We start from the raw sequence: 18,694 nt of genomic DNA, 5'->3' as shown, positions 1-18,694 counted from the left end.
GTGGCATGGCCTGTCATAGATAAATGACCCGTAGACTTTGGCATCAGTGATAGAAAGCTTTCATCACTTTCTAATGCAGCTCAGCCAGGATTTACTGAGACCCTATTACATTCCAGCTGGTTTCTGCTTGGCCCCAGGGGATTACAAAGATGAGCAGAATTTGTTTCCTGTCCTCGGGAAGCTTACCCTCTAACAGGAGGGCATGAGAGACTCCAGAAACTCATGAGGTAAAATGTGCCAGTCTCGGTCCAGTGCACACAGCACAGGTGCTCAGAGACGGGAAGAGGGGAGGGCGCTCGTGTCCTGGTCCCCTCAGGGCCTCCCTTCACTGCCACCCACCCAAGCATAATCCTGGCATCTGCCAAGACTGGGGTCCAGCTGTCCCTCTCCTCCTCCTGAGCCACCACTCCTTCCGTCCTGCCCACTGGAGACCAGCAGAGCAGTTGCGTCCTCGGCTTGGAGTTTAGGACGGAAATATGTGTACGGGAGATAAGCCATAGGCACCAGCCTTCCACGCGGGCACTGACTCACTTCCTCTATCTCCTCCAGGGGTGATCCCTGAAGACCTCAGTGCTACGTACGCCCACGTTTAGTTGGGGACCTCAGAGAGCAAGCACCAAGACACGAGGGACAGTCCTGTTTTTTTGTTTACTTCCCTCAGGGCTTGGCACAGTGTTACACATACGGTGATGCTTAGTGTTCCAGGAATAAAGTCAATGTCCCATGAATTAATTAATGAACCACCCTAACTATCAAATGCTTGAGTTTCCAACATGGAATCTCCAGCCTCCTAGACATTACATTAAAACTTTTTTTTTGAGTGGAAAGTTGCCTAGTCACTGTGGAAAGGGAGACTAATACAGAAATGTTTAGAGAAAAAGTCATCTCCAATCCCACAGAGATCCTTGCTGTTGGCATTTTATTGTCTTTTTCCAGTCTTTTCTCAGAGTAGAATTTTCTTACAAAACTGAGATCGGACATTGTGTAATTTCCGTGTCATGTTTTGTAAACCCATCATTATTTACAAATTCTAAAACATCATTTTTGAAATTCCACAATACTGCATTATGTGGGTATACCCTGATCTATTTAGCAGCTCTCTTTCTGTTGGAAATGCATCTTGCTGCCAGCTTTTCTTTAGATGTTTATCTTTAATGTTCTGGTGATCATTCTTTGTAGGCATTTTTGCTTGCCAGGCTACTATATATATCTCCTTGCCTTCACCTGCTCCCTCTGTCAAAGCCCCTTTTTCTTCTTTTTTCTCCTAATTTTTAACCTTTTTCTTGAGTTTTTTCTCCCACTCCTATAGACACCTTGATCAAAGTTTCCACTCCATATTTGTACACTAGCAATCATGCCTGCTATATTCCATTAAAATGCTTGACACTTCGCAGTTATCTTTCATGACGCCTCACAGAGATCAGGCTGTTTCCTCCGTCTACGATTGATGATATTTGTAAGAGAGCTCTCTGTGTGTCTCTTCCTGTAAATGTGCTCCTGTGTATGTTCGAGCATGTATGTGCACATGTGGGTTGATAACTCGTATGTTGATGACAGTGTGTATATGCATACATGTGTATACACATATGTGTGGGTGTCGTGCACGTGGTCTGAGGGCAGGTGTGTTCAGGTGGTGACTGGGCCACGTTGAAAGCACTGGAACTCACTTTCCTACAAGGCTTGCTCTTCAGTTCTCTCATTAATGCTGTTTCTGCTATGGAGAAATGTCATTGTTCCTTCCTTTTGTGTTATTTGTTGTTTGGGGTCCATCACTCTATGGTGATTAATGATCCCCCCAACAACTACACCCGGCCGGTATTTGCTTCTTTGCAAGACTGTCCGAGGGTAATCAAAAACTATTGCTTTGGCAACAGTCTGAGCTAGTGAATTGTCAACTCAAAGACTGTTCCAGCACCAGCTGGAATCTTCTGAGTCATGGATGGAAGAGAGAACCATTATACAGTAAAGAAAGAGTGACTATTTATTCTGAAGAAGAAAGACTGAAGAACAATTAATGACGGCTCCAAGTCTACATATGGTGACTGTGTTTCACTCATCGATAGTTGTCTCAAGCATTAATATTATATTAGTAGCAGCTTTAGTGAAATTTGATCTGGCCAAATAAGGATCATACTAGAAGTGGGTTTTCAAGTTGAAAGCCATCAGCCCAATGTCCTATTCCTTTGGATGCTGTCTTCAGAGACCTCTTCTCTCTGATGTTTCATGGCCTTGGGAAGGCTTGTGGATCCTCTGTGAAGGAGTACCATTGGCCAACAGACCTCAGAAACTGCAAGGCTGGTTTAAGGTGGTGCTGTGCTAAGTCACTTCATTCATGTCTGATTCTTTGCAACCCTATGGACTGTAGCGTGTCAAGCTCCTCTGTCCATGGGATTCTCTAGGCAAGAATACTGGATTGGGGGCCATTTCCTTCTCCAGGGGATCTTCCTTACCCAGGGATCATACCTGAGTCTCTTAAAAAGTCTCCTGCATTAGCAAGCAGGTTCTTTACCATTAGGGCCCCCTGGGAAGCCCTGGTTTAAGGTGGAGGCCAATGGAAAGATATGAGAAACAAAATAAGAAATTATGGACAATAGTATAGTAAGACTTTAAGTTAGACGTTACAATTTCCTAATTTTAGAAATTCACACTCCACTCAGTTCAAGTAGCTGATATTTTAGATGATTGAAGGCAATTTTATCATGGTTTTTTTTTTTAACTGTTTATAAGGGAAATGTAACAAGTGTAAACCTATCAACAACACAACAAAAAGCCAACAGTTCTTCCCAGCGCTTTAGAAGTACCAATTTATAAGCTAACTATGCTAATTATAAACTATTCTTTTTTTGTATCCCAAACTTTATACCTAGAGTGCCTTTTTTTCAGTTGAGGCAAAAAAAAACACATGGCATAAAATTCAGCATCCCAACATCTCCAGGTGTACAGTACAGTGTGGTTAACTACAGGTGCATTGCTGTCCAACAGATTCCCCAGAATGGAGTGCTTTTTGAAGCAGATACCCATTCAGACACAGAACAATCAGACTCACGGCTTTAAACATAATCTTTTAAGTCAGTCTTCATCCATTTGTTCCGTTTTGAAGTGAAGTGATATTCCTCCAGTCTGTGATGTGTCAGATAAATCAGAGAGCAAGAAGAAGACAGAAATTAAGATCATTTTGATTCTTTCCTGGGTTCCATTCTAGCTGTGTGATCATGGACAAATCACTTAACTTCTCCTGGCTTATTTCCTTCTCTCTAAGAATGTCAGCCTCGTGTCTTGTTTTCCTTTAATTCTAATATTCAAAGACTTCCTGAAATGAATTAAATTTCACTGTATAACGTAATTTACCTGGATGGATTCACTAAGAAGGGCTGTGAAACATCTCTGCCGAGATCGAAGAGGGCCAGCTTTGCCTGGGTCCAGACGTCAGACGACTAGATTTGCGGCTCTGCCTTGCAGATTTGTGAGTCTCGGATTTGGAAGCCGTTGCTATGACAGCTCTTCCTTATTGATTAAAATGCTTATATTCCAGAATGTTAGGCATAGAGAACATTTCTCTAAAGCACACTATTTTTTTCTCCTTGCTCCCCACATAAGACTATAGTTGAAACTGCCCTGAGGGAGGAAATAGCTTAAGCCTGAGCTGCAAGCCCTCCTCAGCGTGGAGGTTAAGGGGACAGTTATGACTTCAGGGCCGTGGGGGCTGTGCGCCTGTCGAGCATCTGTCTTGCTCACACCGGGGCTTATTCTCTAACCTCCTCTCGCCCTTCTCCCTGCAGCTGGAAAGGTCATTCAAGTTCATGAGAGAAGCTGAGGACCAGCTGAAGGCTATCCCCCAGTTCTGTTTCCCCGACGCCAAGGACTGGACTCCGGTCCAGCAGTTTACCAGGTATGTGCTGGCGTCTCCCCGCCCTCCCCCGACCTCGCCAAGACTGAAGTGAGAACTAGAGAGGGGTCGTCGATGGCAGACCCCGTATGTAAGTCAGTGCTACTGGTAAGTAATCCTGACAGACCCGAGTGTATAAATTTCCCCCATGGGTGTTTGTAAAGCTTGTGTGAAGACAAGACTCATCCTGCCAAATGTGCAGGTTCCAAGACCCCCCACTCCATCTTGGAATGTGTTTCATAAGCTGACGTGATGGGCAGTAAGGTGATTTGTAGTCTAAGAAAACCTTGTCCGGTGCGGTGAAAATACTTCTTCAGCAACGCATCCAGCCGTTACTCAGATTGTGATCAAGTTTATATTTCTGCTTTAACCGAAGTTGTTGGGTGGAAATATTTTTTTATCAGAGGTCTCAACAACTGACCAACTCAGGAGGCTCCAAATCCTAAGTGTTCGAGGGACACTGAGTTCCTCGAAGTTGGCCCAGCAGTCTTTAAGGACATTCGCAGCCTCGGTGCCCAGGAGAGCCACCCCATGGGCAGCTCCAAGAAGGGCACCACTGTTGCCTCTTCCACTGCTACCTGCCCCCCCACCCCCGGTCTTGAGTCACTCCCGGGCTCACCCCAGGAGAGGCCCAATGACCGCTGTGTCTGTTTGATGGGATGGCCCAGGTGATAGGATTATATGAGGGCTGAGGGTGGAAAGAAAAGTGCTCACTTCCTCTCAGGACACAGCGACACTTGAGATCCCCATGTCCCTGACAGAGACTCCAGAGCCACAGCCCAGAGATGGACGGGCAGGACAGGGAGCCGTGCTTTCTGACAGCCTCCTCCCGAGTGTCCCCTGGTGGCTCAGCACGATGCGACTTTTGTTCTGCTTTGTAACACACTTCCTCTTCTTTTTCCAGTTGCTTTAGGTGTAAAGTTAGGTTGTCTATTCGATGTTTTTCTTGCTTCTTGGGGTAGGATTGTTTTGCTATAAACTTCCCTCTTAGAACTGCTTTTGCTGCATCCCGTAGGCTTTGAGTTGTCGTGTTTTCATTGTCATTTGTTTCTAGAAATGTTTTGACTTCCCTTATGATTTCTTCAGTAACCTGTTGGTTATTTAGAAACGTGTTGTTTAATCTCCATGTGTTTGTGTTTCTTACAGTTTTTTTCTTGTAATTGATACCTAGTCTCATAGCGCTGTGGTCGGAAAGTAACGCACTTTCATTTTCCCAACCACAGTGAAACATTCTCGTTTGTCTTAACTGGAGAAGATGGGAGCAGAAGGTTTGGTTACTGCCGAAGACTGCTGGTCAGTACCCCCTGTTCTCGGGCAGCAAGAGCTCCGTGCGGAGCCCCCACTGGCTTCCTAGAGCCTCATTCGCCACAGGCCACAAGAGAAGGGACAGGAGGTGTAGCAAGTTCGTCAGGGCCGTTAAACACAGGGAGGAGTGTTTGGGGGTCCACATGAGCCTCACTGTGTATGGAAACACTGTCTGCCTCCCTTGGAAAGAAAATGCTTTCTCCATTGTTTTCCCTGCCAAATAAATGACCATCTCTCCTTAAGCCAGGCATCCTTTCTAATAAAGTGTGCTCAGCGGACTCTGAGAGCTTACAGAGAGCTTTCATAATAGTGGTAAGGGCCAAAGAAGGATGGCTTTACTGTTCATGACGCAAATAATTTAAGTGTCTCCTTCAGAACATTAACCTTTAAAAGTCAGAAACTTACTTCAATGAGATGATCATGCCGAAACATTTTAGAACTTGTCTTTTTGAGGCCTGTTTTTGGGAGTGCCTTCAGTAGTGGCAAATCATTTTCCACTGAGAGTGTATTTTAGTCTTATTATACATAGGCTAATATAGTTAAGAATAATGTGTGGCACATAGTGGCTACTCAGTAAATATTTGTTGAATTAGTGAATAAAAAATGTATGGATAATAATCGAAAAAGTTAAGTGGGATAATAAATTCTGTTACTATAATTACTTTGGAGTTTAAGTATTGAGATTGTTTTCCTTTCTTGTTTTGAAAATTAATAGTTTCCAAAAAGGATTTTTAGAAATGATTTCTCATTTGGAGTTATAATTTATAAGGAATAAGTAATTTCCTTGAGAAAAACCACAGTGATATGAGTAAACAAGATTCCTCATTTTATGGTTCTGTAGGCCACATTGAGCAGCTACTGTGTGCACAAAACTCCTGATTTGGTCCCTTTGGGAGAATTTTAACACATGTCTGCATAACCAGAAGTGGTTCCACCTGTAAGACGGGGTATCGGTAACTGCTTACCTTATTGATTTTCAAAAACTCTGGTGTGTGGAAACAGTTAGCACAATGTTAAAAACATCTGGGGTCTTTCCTTCCCTGAGATTGGTCACACTCATAATCTCCTTGTGTTTCACTCCCAAAAGCCTGGTGGCAAAGGAAAGCGTCTTCCCGAAGTTTACTGCATCGTGAGCCGTCTGGGATGCTTCAGCCTCTTTTCAAAGGTGAGGACTTGGGCCCCAGAGGAGGGAGGGAGCGTATGGGAGTTGCAGGGCCCAGGAGGACTCAGGAGACACCCCAACTCCCAGGATTTTTATCTTCTTATTCCCCCACCTGTTTTCCTTGCCACTTCCTCCTCCTCCCTTCCTTGAGCCTCACTGAGATAATCACTGGGACAGGAAATGAGTGGATGAAGGTTGTGGTCTAGAAAGTGAGGGAGGGGAAAAGGACAAACTAATTGCAGTTGAGGATGGAGGGGCAAAGGCTCTCCCCAGAATGTTCCATGTGTTTTACTTTCCCTCTCTTAAGCGTTATCTTTTGTCACATTATGTGTTGTATATGTGTGTTATGTGTGTGTATCTGTTGTGTGTGTGTGAGATTTGTTATTGTAAGACTACTCTAAGTCTGTCAAGGTGAAAGTGAAGGTCACTCAGTCATGTCCAACTCTATGCAACCCCATGGACTATACAGTCCATGGAATTCTCCAGGGCAGAATACTGGAGTGGGGAGCCTTTCCCTTCTCCAGGGGATTGTCCCAACCCAGGGATCAAACCCAGGTCTCCCACATTGCAGGTGGATTCTTCACCAGCTAAGCCACAAGGAAAACCCAAGAATACTAGAGTGGGTAGCCTATCCCCTTCTCCAGTGGACCCAGGAATCGAACTGGGGTCTCCTGCATTGCAGGTGGATTCTTCACCAACTGAGCTATCAGGGAAGCTCTCTATCAAAATCTTAGTATAATTTGGTCCTTCTTTTTGGAAAATGAAGCCATATATCAGGACACAGGAATTGCCATGGTGAATTGGCTCAGCCACCCTAGTGTTCTGGATTGGCATGTAGGAGATAATTGCTATGCTGTCTGATGCCAATCTCAAAAATTAGGTATGACTCAACATTTGTTTCTTCTGTTAACGAGACATAAATATATAATCTATACATGTATTTTAAGTCCTTAAGCATGTATTTCAGTCCAACTTTTCTTTCTTTTGGAAAACTGAAGTCCTGCGTCTACTGTCCTTGGATGAAAGCAGCACTCCCTCAGCATTCTGAAACAAAATTCCCGCTCCTGCCCACCCTGTCCTGAACTCAGAGGAAGCCTAAATTAGACTGATGCAGTGTGAGCTCTGGCTATGGTAGCGCTTGTACTTGTACGCAAGTCTAAAGTAATTAATGGTGCCAGTGTCACCTGAGTCATGGCCTTCGCTCTGCGTGAGGAGGTAGTCATTGTATGTTACAGTCAATCACTCACAAGCTCTGACGCAGATACGCACTGCTGCTCGTGCCAGTCTTCATCGTGGGTTTGTTTCAACATGGAAAGGAGGCTGTAGGTCAGAGACCCTATTGTGAGAACGCTTATGAATCTAGGAGTAAACGGCTCCTGTGAGGTATCTGAAGTTCACAGAAGCTGCACTGCTACGTCATGGGCAGGAGATGCAGAGCAAGCGAGCATCCTAACATACTCGTGTGATACACAATCCTGCATTTTCATGTTAGTTTTGTGACTGTGAATTTTTTAAGAATACAGTATGAAAACTTGCCAATGACCACACAGCAAATATTCAGCATAGAACCATAGACAGAGCTTTGGCTAACTTATTCCAAGACCTCAGGCTATTTCTAGGTAAGGGGCAAGGACCGTTATGGCAAATTGTCCTTCAGTACAGACAAAGGGATAATGGATAAGAACAGGTCTCAGAATCTCTGAAGAAAGCGTAAGTATTGTTGCAATGATGCTGTGTAACAAACCGCAGTGGCTTAAAGCAGCTACCATTGACTCCCACAGAGGGTCAGGGCTCTGGGGTTCTGCTCTGCTAGACTCCATGGCTCACTCTTGTGCTTCCAGTAGGCTGGGGGTTGGCTGATCCAGACTGGTTGGGCTGTGCTTCAGGCTGCAAGTCTGGATGCGGGCCTGTCACCCCCCTGAGACAGGAAGCTGTCCCATGCATGCACAGGGAGACAAGCAGAAACACGTAAGGCAAGTGTCTGCTTGCCTCCCAAGCCCTGGGCTTAGCACTGGCACATGGTCGCTTCCACCTCATCCTGCCTGCCCAGGGGTCCTCAACTTTTTTTCATTATTGTTCTAGTGAGCAGCCTTTTTAGATTTTTTTTCCCTCAATTGTCTCTCCTCCCCATGAAGTTATTTTTAACTTTTTGTCATATTATTTTCTTTTTACTGTGCTAAACCATACATAACATTAAATTTACCATTTCGGTCATTTTTATGTGTACAATTGATTGGCATTATGTTTATTCACTTTGTTGTACCACCTTCACCACCATCCATCTCCAGAATTTTTTCATCTCCCCAGACAAATTCAGTGCCCATTGAACATTAACCTCTCCTCCCCCAGCCCCTGGCAACCACCACTCTACTCTACTTTCTGTCTCTTTTATGAGTTTGACTCTAGGATCTCCTGTAAGCGGAATCATATAATATTTGTCCCTTTGATGTCTGGCTTATTTCGTTTAGCAGTGTTTTCAAAATTCATCCATGTTGTAGCATGTGTCAATATTTTATTCTATTTCATGGCTAAATAATATTCCATTATATAGATATCTCATTTTGCTTATTATTCATAAGTTAATGGACATTTAGGTTATTTCCATTTTTGGCTACTGTAAATATTATGCTGCTGTGATCATTCATGTTCAAGTTTTCGTGTGAACATGTTTTCATTTCCATTGGTTAAATATCTAGGGGTGGATTTGCTGGGTCATATATGTTTAATTTCTTGAGAAGCCACCAGATTGTTTTCAAAAGAAAAACTTCGCTAGTTTACATTTCCACCTGCAGTGTATGAGGGTTCCAATTTCTCCACTTCCTCACCAACACTTGTTACCTGCTTTTTTATTACAGTCATCCTAATGGCTGTCAAGTGATATCTCATTGGTTTTGGTTTGTGTTGTCCTAATGGCTTCCCCCGGGAGAAAATTCAATTCCATAAATATATCACATATCTGTTTATGTACTTTGGCCCCTTAGAAGGGCACAAACCCTCACGATACCTAAGTTTTTTCACCAACCCCCAACCAATTTTTACCCCCTTGGGGGGCACTGTTCTTCCCATTGAGAACGTATATGATAATCAATGTCACAGGGGTATGCAAACTGACAAACAGGACAGTTTTCAAAGTCAAGGGGGCCAGAAACTATACTTCATCCTTTAAGCGGGAGAAATTGCAGAGTCACATGGAAAAAGAGTGGCTGCAGAGAGGGTGAATCCGGGTCTTAACCTGTAGAGTGAAAGAGACTGTAGGTTTGGCCTGATGAGGACCCCCTGGCTTCCCCACGGTTCCTCAGCCTCAGTGGCAGGCCCCCTTCATCTGGAAGAGAGCTCCACCTCACAGCCTGACTTCAGGGTAGCTGAGCTGCTTTTCTGTCCCTTGCAGATCTTGGATGAGGTAGAAAAACGACGAGGCATCTCTCCTGCCCTGGTCCAGCCTCTCATGAGGAGCGTTATGGAAGCCCCCTTCCCAGCCCTGGGCAAAACCATTGTGGTCAAGAACTTCTTGCCTGGATCAGGAACTGAGGTACGCCGTCAGAGTCCCCTCCTGTCCCAGGGGGCGTGGCCCTGGCAGTGATCAGGTCACGGTGATCCCACAGGCTGGTTTTCAGGGGGCTGTCACATTCAATGGTGGCCTCTTGCTCCTCAAGCCGGCCCAGATCATCCATCTGTGAAAGAGTCATAAATTCCACCCTAAGTCCAGTCCATCTGTTGGTTGCTGGATGAGAGAACTGTGCCAGGGCAGTGAACATCTTTAGCTTCTCTTAATAGCCCACCACCTTCATAAATCGTATTTGAAACTTTTTAGGGTTTTGATCTATATCACCACTACCACTTAATATGCAAAGCAGATTCTTTTTGGGGAAGACAAGCTCAAGTGCTACTTTTTATTCATCCCAGACTTTGAAGCATGTCCGTTTCCTTGGCTGGGTGGGATTCGATACCAGAGCTTGTTTTCATCTTCCCATCCTTGTATGTGACCCATTCAGCCTTGAGTCTCCAGTTCTAAAGGCCCCCAGAAAAGCGGGTCACCTTTGGGGACAGGGGCAGGACGAGGATGTGTCTGGGATATTCTGGAACCGCTCAACTTCCCAACACAGAGAGCAGCGGTCTCCCTGCTGCTGGAGAATCCTAAACCAGCCCATACGGATGCAGGTGACTTGGCCATGGGGAAGTTGACCTTAGTGAGCCCCGCTGTCTGGGCAGCACCAGGCCGGTGCCATGCTGAGAGCAGAAGCCAGATTCTGCTCGCCACGAAGAGGAAGCACGTGAGTAGTGACTTGAGATGAACTCAGGAACATGTCAACAAGTACAGAGTGAGGAGATATATGCACACTAAGCATACAAGCTGAAAGAGCCATCCCTGGGGAGGGGTTGGAACGGGGTTGAGTTCATTAAGAATCGCCTTGTAGAGGAGGGGAGCCTTGAAAGAAGTGCTTGGATCTGCTGGTCCTTCTTTGTGAGCCTGGGAGTCCCTTGTGAGATCAGACGCTCTGCTGTGGGACTGCAAGGGACTGGCCTTCAAAACTCCCTGTGGGGGCTCACATGTGTCATCGATGGGGTGAGGGGGGTGGGCTCCAGCCATCATGGCCTGAGGGGCTCTGGTTCTGTGTCCTGTCTCCCCACCTCCACGCAAACTACCCTCACACGCACCTGTGAGACTGAGTCCCTACCAAACATACTTCCTTTCCCTGCCATCTTTCTTTCCCCAGTCCCTTTCATTTTCCTGTTTTTCTCTCCCTCCTCCCCTGGCAGTGGGCCTCCCTGCTGAGGACCCAGAGCCCCAGGCCTGCCCGATGCAGGAGAGGCCTGGCTGACCAGGCGGGCCCCCTGATGCCCCTCGTGTTCCCCGGCAGGTGATTGAACTGTGCCGTCCACTGGACTCCCGGCTCGAACACGTGGACTTTGAGTCTCTCTTTTCCTCTCTCAGCGTCCGACACCTTCTCTGCGTTTTTGCCTCCCTGCTCCTGGAAAGGAGGGTCATCTTCATCGCAGACAAACTCAGGTATCAACCTTGGCAACTTCCGCTGAAGTGTTTGCACAACGGTCAGTCTCACACTGTCTCTAAAGTGTTTGCGTGACGGTCAGTCTTGCACAGGGTGGAACCTATAGGGGGGATCGCCTGGAGTTCAGAGGCAGCTCCTCTGCAGGAGTGAGAGTCAGTGGGCAGCTGAGGCTGGAGGCTTGTGAGGCCCCCGAGTTGTGTCAAGTGAGCTGAGCTTGCACTTCTGCACTCAGCTCGTCTGGTACTTGGCCTGCTCTTCACTCATTCTGGTAGGTGCTGGGGAAACGGGGGAAAGACACTGAGCTGTGCTTCAAGAGGCCTCAGTCCGGCGGGGGGATGGAGAAGTAAACAGACCACCCAGTACCTGTGCTATAAAGGCGACTAAAGGCAGAGCATTCTCATTCGTAGACAAGACGAGTTCCCTGCATCTTAAAGCCAAGAGCAAGTAGAAAGCATGTTCCAGGCAAAAGGAGCTGTCAGTACAATGGCAGGGAGAGGGGAGGCCAGGAGTTCCTTCAGGAACTGCAGAGCATCTCAGTATAGTGGAACAGAGAGGAGAGCCAGGAACTGGCAGAGGCGGGCAGGGCCCAGCTCCCGGGAGGGCTGCAGGACCAGGCGGGAGGCACGGACAGAGCCAGAGGCATGCCTTCGACTAGTGCTCACAGAATCCACGCACACAGACCCGCTGCCCAGCAGGGTGCACACACATCCTAGTGGTCACATTCGGTGCCTGGCGAAGCCCAGATCACAAATCAAAGAAGATCCTGAAGAAGATGCAGATGGGGGGTGGGGTTAGTTCTGAACTTTAAAAAAGAAAAAAAAAGAATTCTTGGCGTTTTCATCATGTCAAACTACTGAACCAGAGCCTTCACTTTGGAACTGAGGGCGCAGAGGCGCAAGTCGTGGCTGCTGCTCCAGGGAGGGCTGAGACGTGGGTCCTGGCTCGAGATGAGCCGGCCAGGCGGGAGAGGCCAGCTGAGAGTCCATCTGGAAAGAAGCCGTGCCAAAAACATGTAAAACTCGGTTTGGAGAGGAAATAATGACTCCCAACTCGAGAAGACAAAGGGGAAGAAGAAGAAAAGGGAAAGAAGAGTGCAAAGGACAAAGCGTGTGAACGTGCGGTCCCTCCGTCCGGAGGCGTGGTGGGAGATGGAATCCAGCCCTGTCTCCACCGCAGCCCATCTGGTCACCTTGCTCACGCTCAGTCTTTGGACCGCAGCCACTGGGCTCCTCCCAGGCTGCCCCCGGCCTGCCCGAGAGTTAGCTATTCACGTTTAATGTCACAGTTATTGTACTCTCTGCCCGCTCTTGTCAGCAGGCCCTGCCTCTAGCCTGCAGCTGGTGCTGTGGGCAGCTCTCCAAGATCCCTGGGCACTGGGGGATTCGGACCAGAGAGTTCTCAAGGTGGGGGCCTGCAAGCTGAGGACGAGGAATAACCCTTCCGTGACCGGGATCAGATTTCACCAGTGCTCTGGTGACTCTCTGTATTCTCTGGAAGCCCCACCATCCCCCACTCTCCACTGTCTTTAGTTGTCGGATTCTCAGGCTTTCCTTGGGAGGAGGGGGAAGTGATGGATCTCAGCAAGACCCAGATCAGGAGTGGAAGGACCTCCGGGGAGTGGAGATGGGGCAAACAGTCCCGAGGGGCGCTTGCTTCTGGTTTAAAGATGTCAGGCTCAGGAAGGATCCACCCTGCCCAAATATCTGAGAAGATGGACGTGACTCAAGAGGAGCAGGGGACCAGGGCCTGTGGCCCCCCAACTTTAACCCAGGCTTTCTTCAGGGGGGAAGGAGAAGGGATAATATCATCTATTTTTCTCACAAAGGGACAATGAAAAGAGAAGGTGAGAACAGAAAGGGAGGGAGCCGCATCAAAGACAGAGGCATCCCTGAAGGGCAGCAGCAGGCATATGTCAGAATCTTCGGGCGCTGAGACGCCCGGAAGGGCTTAGGACAGAGACCTCTGGGGAAGGACTTGGCCACCCCACCTTGTCCCTGGAGAGACTTCTGGGTTGACAGGTGGGACTCACACAGAACTGTTGTCATGAGAGACAATGAAAGGAACCCCTCCCTGAGCATGGGGCCTGCCCACTGCCTGGTATTGCTCGGTCCTCCCAGCCCCCTCCCCTCCTGCCCTGGCAGGAGACAGGTCACTGCGGTGATCTGATTGGAGGGACTTTGGGGTTTATGTCATCACCCCGCCTCCCAGGGTGCCTGGCACTCTGCCCTGAGAGATTTAGTCTCTTGGAGCAGCAAACACCCATGAGAGGGCAAAATGCCAGCCGTGGCTGCAGGACGCTGTTCTTGCCATAAGGCTTTTACAGCCCACTGGCTGTTTTCTCTTGCAGCAGCTGCCAGCCGTGGGGCACTGAGGGGGTAGGATTTTTGTCGGGTGGGAGTGCGGGGACGTGGATAACTTGGGTGCCCTCTTTGGGTCCGGAGCCAGTGTGGCGTGTGCATGCATGTGTGTATGAAATACTGAAACGACACTGCAGACCCTTTACGACACTCAGGCTGGCACGTCCAGCTCTCGTCCCATGGGAGGGGCCTTCCCAGACAGCGGGGAGGCCTGAACGTCCTCAGCTGCTGGCCCTGGGTCTCCTCATTTAGGAAACAAGGGCTCCTCCGTGCCCAGCCACTCAGAGCTCTGACTTGCCAGGGCTCTGCTGTCTCATGGTCCCCGGAAGTAGCCTGTGATTGTCCCATTACAAATGGTTTCAAGTGTTCTCTCTCTTGTTCAATAAATTTGCTTTTCAGCCAACACTAGTTAAGTGCAGATCTGAAGAGGCGAGGAAAGAGAGAAAGAAAGGCCCCTGAGAGCGCTGAGGCAGAAAGCACAGTGCGCATGAACCTGATGAGAACAGCAACAGCTGAGCCCTGAGGTAGAGAACCCAGGAACTAGCTGCCCTGGGCCGGGCTCCTCCATTCTCTCAGCCTATCGAGAACTCCATCAGTTAGGTTCTGTTAGCGGGAGACTGAGAAGCACACGGAAGTGAAGTCACTTTGCTCAAGGAAGGGGTCAGTGGGAGAGCTGGAATCAGACAGGGGTAGCTGGCTCCAGAGAAGACGAGGGGGCAAGCAGGCCACCATGGTCTGGGTGGGGTAGAGGAGTGTCTGTGAGGCTGTCTGTCTACACAGATACATAGGTACAGTCTTTAAAAACGTGCCATCACAACCTGCTCTGTGCTTGGCAGTCCAGCCAGAATTGTCTCCTGAGGAAGCTCAGACATCTGTGCTTTTCTCTCCAGGGGCCACCCACCCCACCCACCCTTCCAGCCAGGACCCTAGTGAGGCAGGTGGCTGAGGGAACTTCCAGAGTCTCTCCCAGCTCTGACCTTCTCTGACTTGGTGGGCTGGGGTGCCCCAGGTGTCCGCTACACCTCTTGGTGTCTGCCCAGCCAGCAATCTTGGTCCCGGACCTGCTGAAGTACCCTGCCCCCATTCCTGACCCAGGACTCACCCGTCTCAGGCATGCTGTACTTTCCAATGTCTTGGGGTAGCCACCTCCTCTGTCCAGCTGTATGATTCCCATGGGACCCCTCCAGCTCAGATGCTCTGGGATTCCACCCCCACGTGGCCCACTCCTCTCCCAGGGGGTTCTGATTCAGTAGAAACCATCTGGATAGCATTTTCCTGAGAGTGGTTCTAGACGTAGGCACTTCAGGGTGGTGAGGTGCCGAGGTAACTAACTGTGAGTCCCCTTCTAACGCCCCGCTTAACCTTATCTGGGTTGAGGATAAATAAATATACCCTGTGTTACGGATCCACTCTCCCAGGACTCCCAGGCCTCTGCACTAGCCTGTGCTCAGAAGTCAGGGCACTATCTGTACCTCCTCTTGCAGCTTTAAGTGCTTTCTTCTGAGGGGGCCTCTCTGACACTCAGACTTGCCCCCTCCCCTAACAGAGAGCTCACACAGGAAGTCTGGCTCACCTGTGAAATAGAGACCTAGCTAATGATCAGAGCATAGCAACACCGCCAGAGAACATGCTGCATGTTACTGAGTGAGAAAGCTGGAACCCATCTTCTCTTCTCCAGCCTGCTCCACCTAAGGGGTTCCTCTGGGAGGAATCAGTCTCCACCTACTTCTGATTTATGGGAAAATAGCTCTAGGGAATTGAAGCATTCTTCAGCTAGGCCATGACAAACCAGTGGCTGGCTGCAAGTCGTCTGACCTGGAAAAGTCTCTGAAGAAAGCCTTCAGCCTAAGTTCAACTGGTGCTTTCATTCTCCTCAGCAGGCACCGCTCACTCTCTATGGGCTGCACATGCCCTGATTTCTAGCCCTGCTCAGCTGGAAGTAGAAGTAGGCGGCTCCAGGTTCCCATCTGTAGCCCCCCATCTTCTCAAGGCCACGGAGCAGGGCATGAGAACAGGGCATGCCGCAGACTCAGTGAGTGGCCCCTGACATCCCGGGGTGAACATTAGCCTGCCGGAGGCCTGTGGTCACTGCCGCCAGCACCCTCCCCCACCACACAACTCATTTCATCATCATCTCAAGTGCGTCTGCCCACTGCAAGAGGAAATAGCTGGGAGTTGTGGCAAATATTGTATGAGTTATAAAAAGGTTTTAAGTGGAGCCAAAAATCTATCAAATTTAGAATAACATTCTTGCTCCGTTTCATCTTTACGGTGGACGTTGTTTCTTAAGGCTCTGTCAAGCCAAAGTTTAGCAGATGGGAAAGAAAGAATGTTGTTGTGATCGCTTGTTCTGTTGTCATAACAACCTAAATAAATATTTCCCTATACCCCTTTCTTCATTTCCCTGATGATAAACATTTTGTTTTTTCGTTTATTAATTGCAGTTCCCAAGGTTTTAGCCAAATCTACACACTAGGCTGAATAAGGGCGTCAGAGCTGCACATAAATGATTTGTGTAAGAGTTTTAGGCAGGATGATGGTTTTTAATATTCGAGAAACTTACTTATCTTTCCATTGTGCATTCACACCAGAAGCTAAACAACAGAATTAGGTGGTCAAATCTGGACAAATAGTAGAGCCTGAATCTTGGCCTTAACGTGGGTGACTACACAAATAAGTCCATGTGTAGCTGTGCACCTTCATCTTGTTGTGTGTTCCTTTTAGTTCATTTTTAATCAATTTCTGTAGGTTTAAATGGGGCCTCGTATCCTGTCTCAATCAGTTGCACCATAGTGTTTCAGAAAAAGGTTGGGTTTGTGGCACACCCTCTCCAGGCAAGTGAGCTTGCCAAGGGCTACTTGAGAGTGTGAGTAGCCACCATCTTGGTGGTCCGACATCTAGAGTACTACTTCAGAGGTCCTCAAGAAGCTAACAGGGAGATACCTATGTTTAGTTCAGCACAGTGTTGTGAAAATGCCATCAGACTGATTACACATTAAGTATTAACTACCTTTTTTTTTTTTTTGCCTATGAACACCAAGCTAACTTTGAAGCAAGGTTTAGACAATAGCATAGCCACAAATTGTCTTTGACTCCAAACCCATCACCAACAGGATCTCGGATATAGCATTCTCCAGCTCTCTTCTGGAGTCAGGTCCCTCCAGGCCGGGCTGGCTCTAAGTGTAGTCCTTCGGGGGCTTACTGTGGCAACTTAAAAACTCTCCAACATTGTATCCACTCATTCCTCGAAATGAGATGTCACCATTGCTTTTCTGTCCTGTCTCCATTAATGAGCTCTAGAATTACCCTCCAGGCCTGGGTTTTTTTCAGTGTCAGTTATTTTCAGCTCCTGGCTCCTACTTCCAGTTCCTGGCTTTCTCGCTCTCTCTCATAGTTCGTGGTTGGCAGACATTAAAGCTGGAACGCCCACTTTCCTTATGTTACAGATGAGAAAGCTGAGGCCTGGAGAAGAGCTTTACCTGGGATCACACAGAGAGTAGCAGACCTAGTTTTGTTGAGGTCCAGCCTGGGTTCTTTTTTAACTGAGTGACACATTTCTTCAGGGTCTGAAAGTACAGTAATGGAAGCATGGCAGCCACCTCCCACTAGGTCTCAGCAGGCACCAGACCACATCAGAGTCACCCACTTGCTCTGGTTCCTGGGAATCACACACAAAGGGAGAGACGCTTTGCATGCAATCCTAAAGGATGCTGCTGGATTCATCTTGCAAATTCCTGGGGTCTCTCCAACTCTGGAAGCTCACCCTTCACTTTTCTGGTAGCATCTTAGAGAAAGCTCTGTGCCTGACTCTTTCTGGTTGCTAGGTGAATTGGGAGGCTGCTGAGCATAGTAATAACTAACCGCAAATTGGGCTAGAACCCTGGTGCTGGGAAAGATTGAGGGCATGAGAAGGGACGACAGAGGATGAGATGGTTGGATGGCATCACTGACTCAGTTGACGTGAGCTTGAGCAAACTCCGGAGATGGTGAAGGACAGGAAACCCTGGCGTGCAGCAGTCCATGGAATCGGAAAGAGTCAGACATGACTGAGCGACTAAACAGCAACACATAGGGCATAAGGGCTTTGTAGCAGCCAGAACTGAAGCGTCTTCTCCAGGAGAATCTGAGTGCTCAAGTGCACCCTGGTGTCTCTGGCCTAATGTTTCAACCCTCAGGAACCACCACCGAGTAGCAAAGCATTCTGGGACCTGACCCTTCTCCCCTGTGCCCATCTTTTAACCTTGTGGCCCAGCCAACCTCCCACTGGGGCATCTCCTCCCTCCCTCGCTTTTGTGCAAATTGATCACAGCTGCGGGGGGCCGGCATTCCTTTCCTCCACCCCCACTGTAATGCGAGCCAGCTGCCAGGGCTCCCTCCTAGGACTTCCTTCAAAAACACTGCCTCTCCTCCAACCAGCAGATGCTCAGTAAGGCTCCACATTAAGTGGCAAGCGAGCCAGAACAGTCATCCTTAGCATCCCTAGATCTGTAGACTGTACTTTGCGTGTTCCTAAGAAACCACCAGTCCTAGCAGTGCCCACCCCCATGGAAGCTCCTCTAGCCTTTATGGGTCGGGGAATAGAATCGCAACAAACTACACTCAGAATAATCCCTTCTTTTCTCTTCTACCATTTTTTTTTTTTAAGACTCACTTATTTTTTGGCTGTGGTGGGTCTTCGTTGCTATGCGGAGGTTTTCTCTAGTTGCAGCAAGCGGGGACTACTCTCTCGTGGTGTGCAGGCCTCTCATTGCGGTGGCTTCTCTTGTTGCGGAGCACAGGCTCTAGGGCACACAGGCTTCAGTAGTTGCAGCTCTCAGCTCTAGAGCACAGGCTTGGTAGTTGTGGGTGGCACACGGGCTTAGGTGCTCTGCAGCATGTAGAATCTTCCCAGACTGGGGATCAAACTGGTGTCCTTTGCATTGCAAGGTGGATTCTTAACCACTGGACTACCAGGGAAGCCCCTCTTCTACCATTT

The 18,694-nt window shown here is 48.2% G+C and overlaps 1 protein-coding gene across 7 annotated transcripts in view; it reads left to right on the top strand.

The window, feature by feature from the left end:
• DENND2A (DENN domain containing 2A) overlaps positions 1-18,694 on the top strand; it is a 112,886-nt gene that overhangs the window by 79,855 nt on the left and 14,337 nt on the right. For 4 of the 7 annotated variants that reach the window (XM_081534315.1, XM_081534311.1, XM_081534313.1 and 1 more), the window contains 6 exons: positions 3,780-3,889; positions 5,110-5,179; positions 6,279-6,356; positions 9,742-9,882; positions 10,457-10,624; positions 11,213-11,361. In XM_081534315.1, the coding sequence (XP_081390441.1) occupies positions 3,780-3,889; positions 5,110-5,179; positions 6,279-6,356; positions 9,742-9,882; positions 10,457-10,624; positions 11,213-11,361 (716 nt within the window). The remainder of the gene's footprint in view (positions 1-3,779; positions 3,890-5,109; positions 5,180-6,278; positions 6,357-9,741; positions 9,883-10,456; positions 10,625-11,212; positions 11,362-18,694) is intronic. The other 3 variants (XM_081534316.1, XM_081534318.1, XM_081534317.1) reach the window with 1 other exon arrangement.

Source organism: Giraffa tippelskirchi, chromosome 10 (assembly GCF_054371585.1).
Source record: "Giraffa tippelskirchi isolate mGirTip1 chromosome 10, T2T-mGirTip1v1.2.pri, whole genome shotgun sequence".
Taxonomy (NCBI): domain Eukaryota; kingdom Metazoa; phylum Chordata; class Mammalia; order Artiodactyla; family Giraffidae; genus Giraffa; species Giraffa tippelskirchi.
The sequence above is the reverse complement of the archived record's forward strand: the minus strand, read 5'-3'. Positions and strand labels throughout refer to the sequence as shown.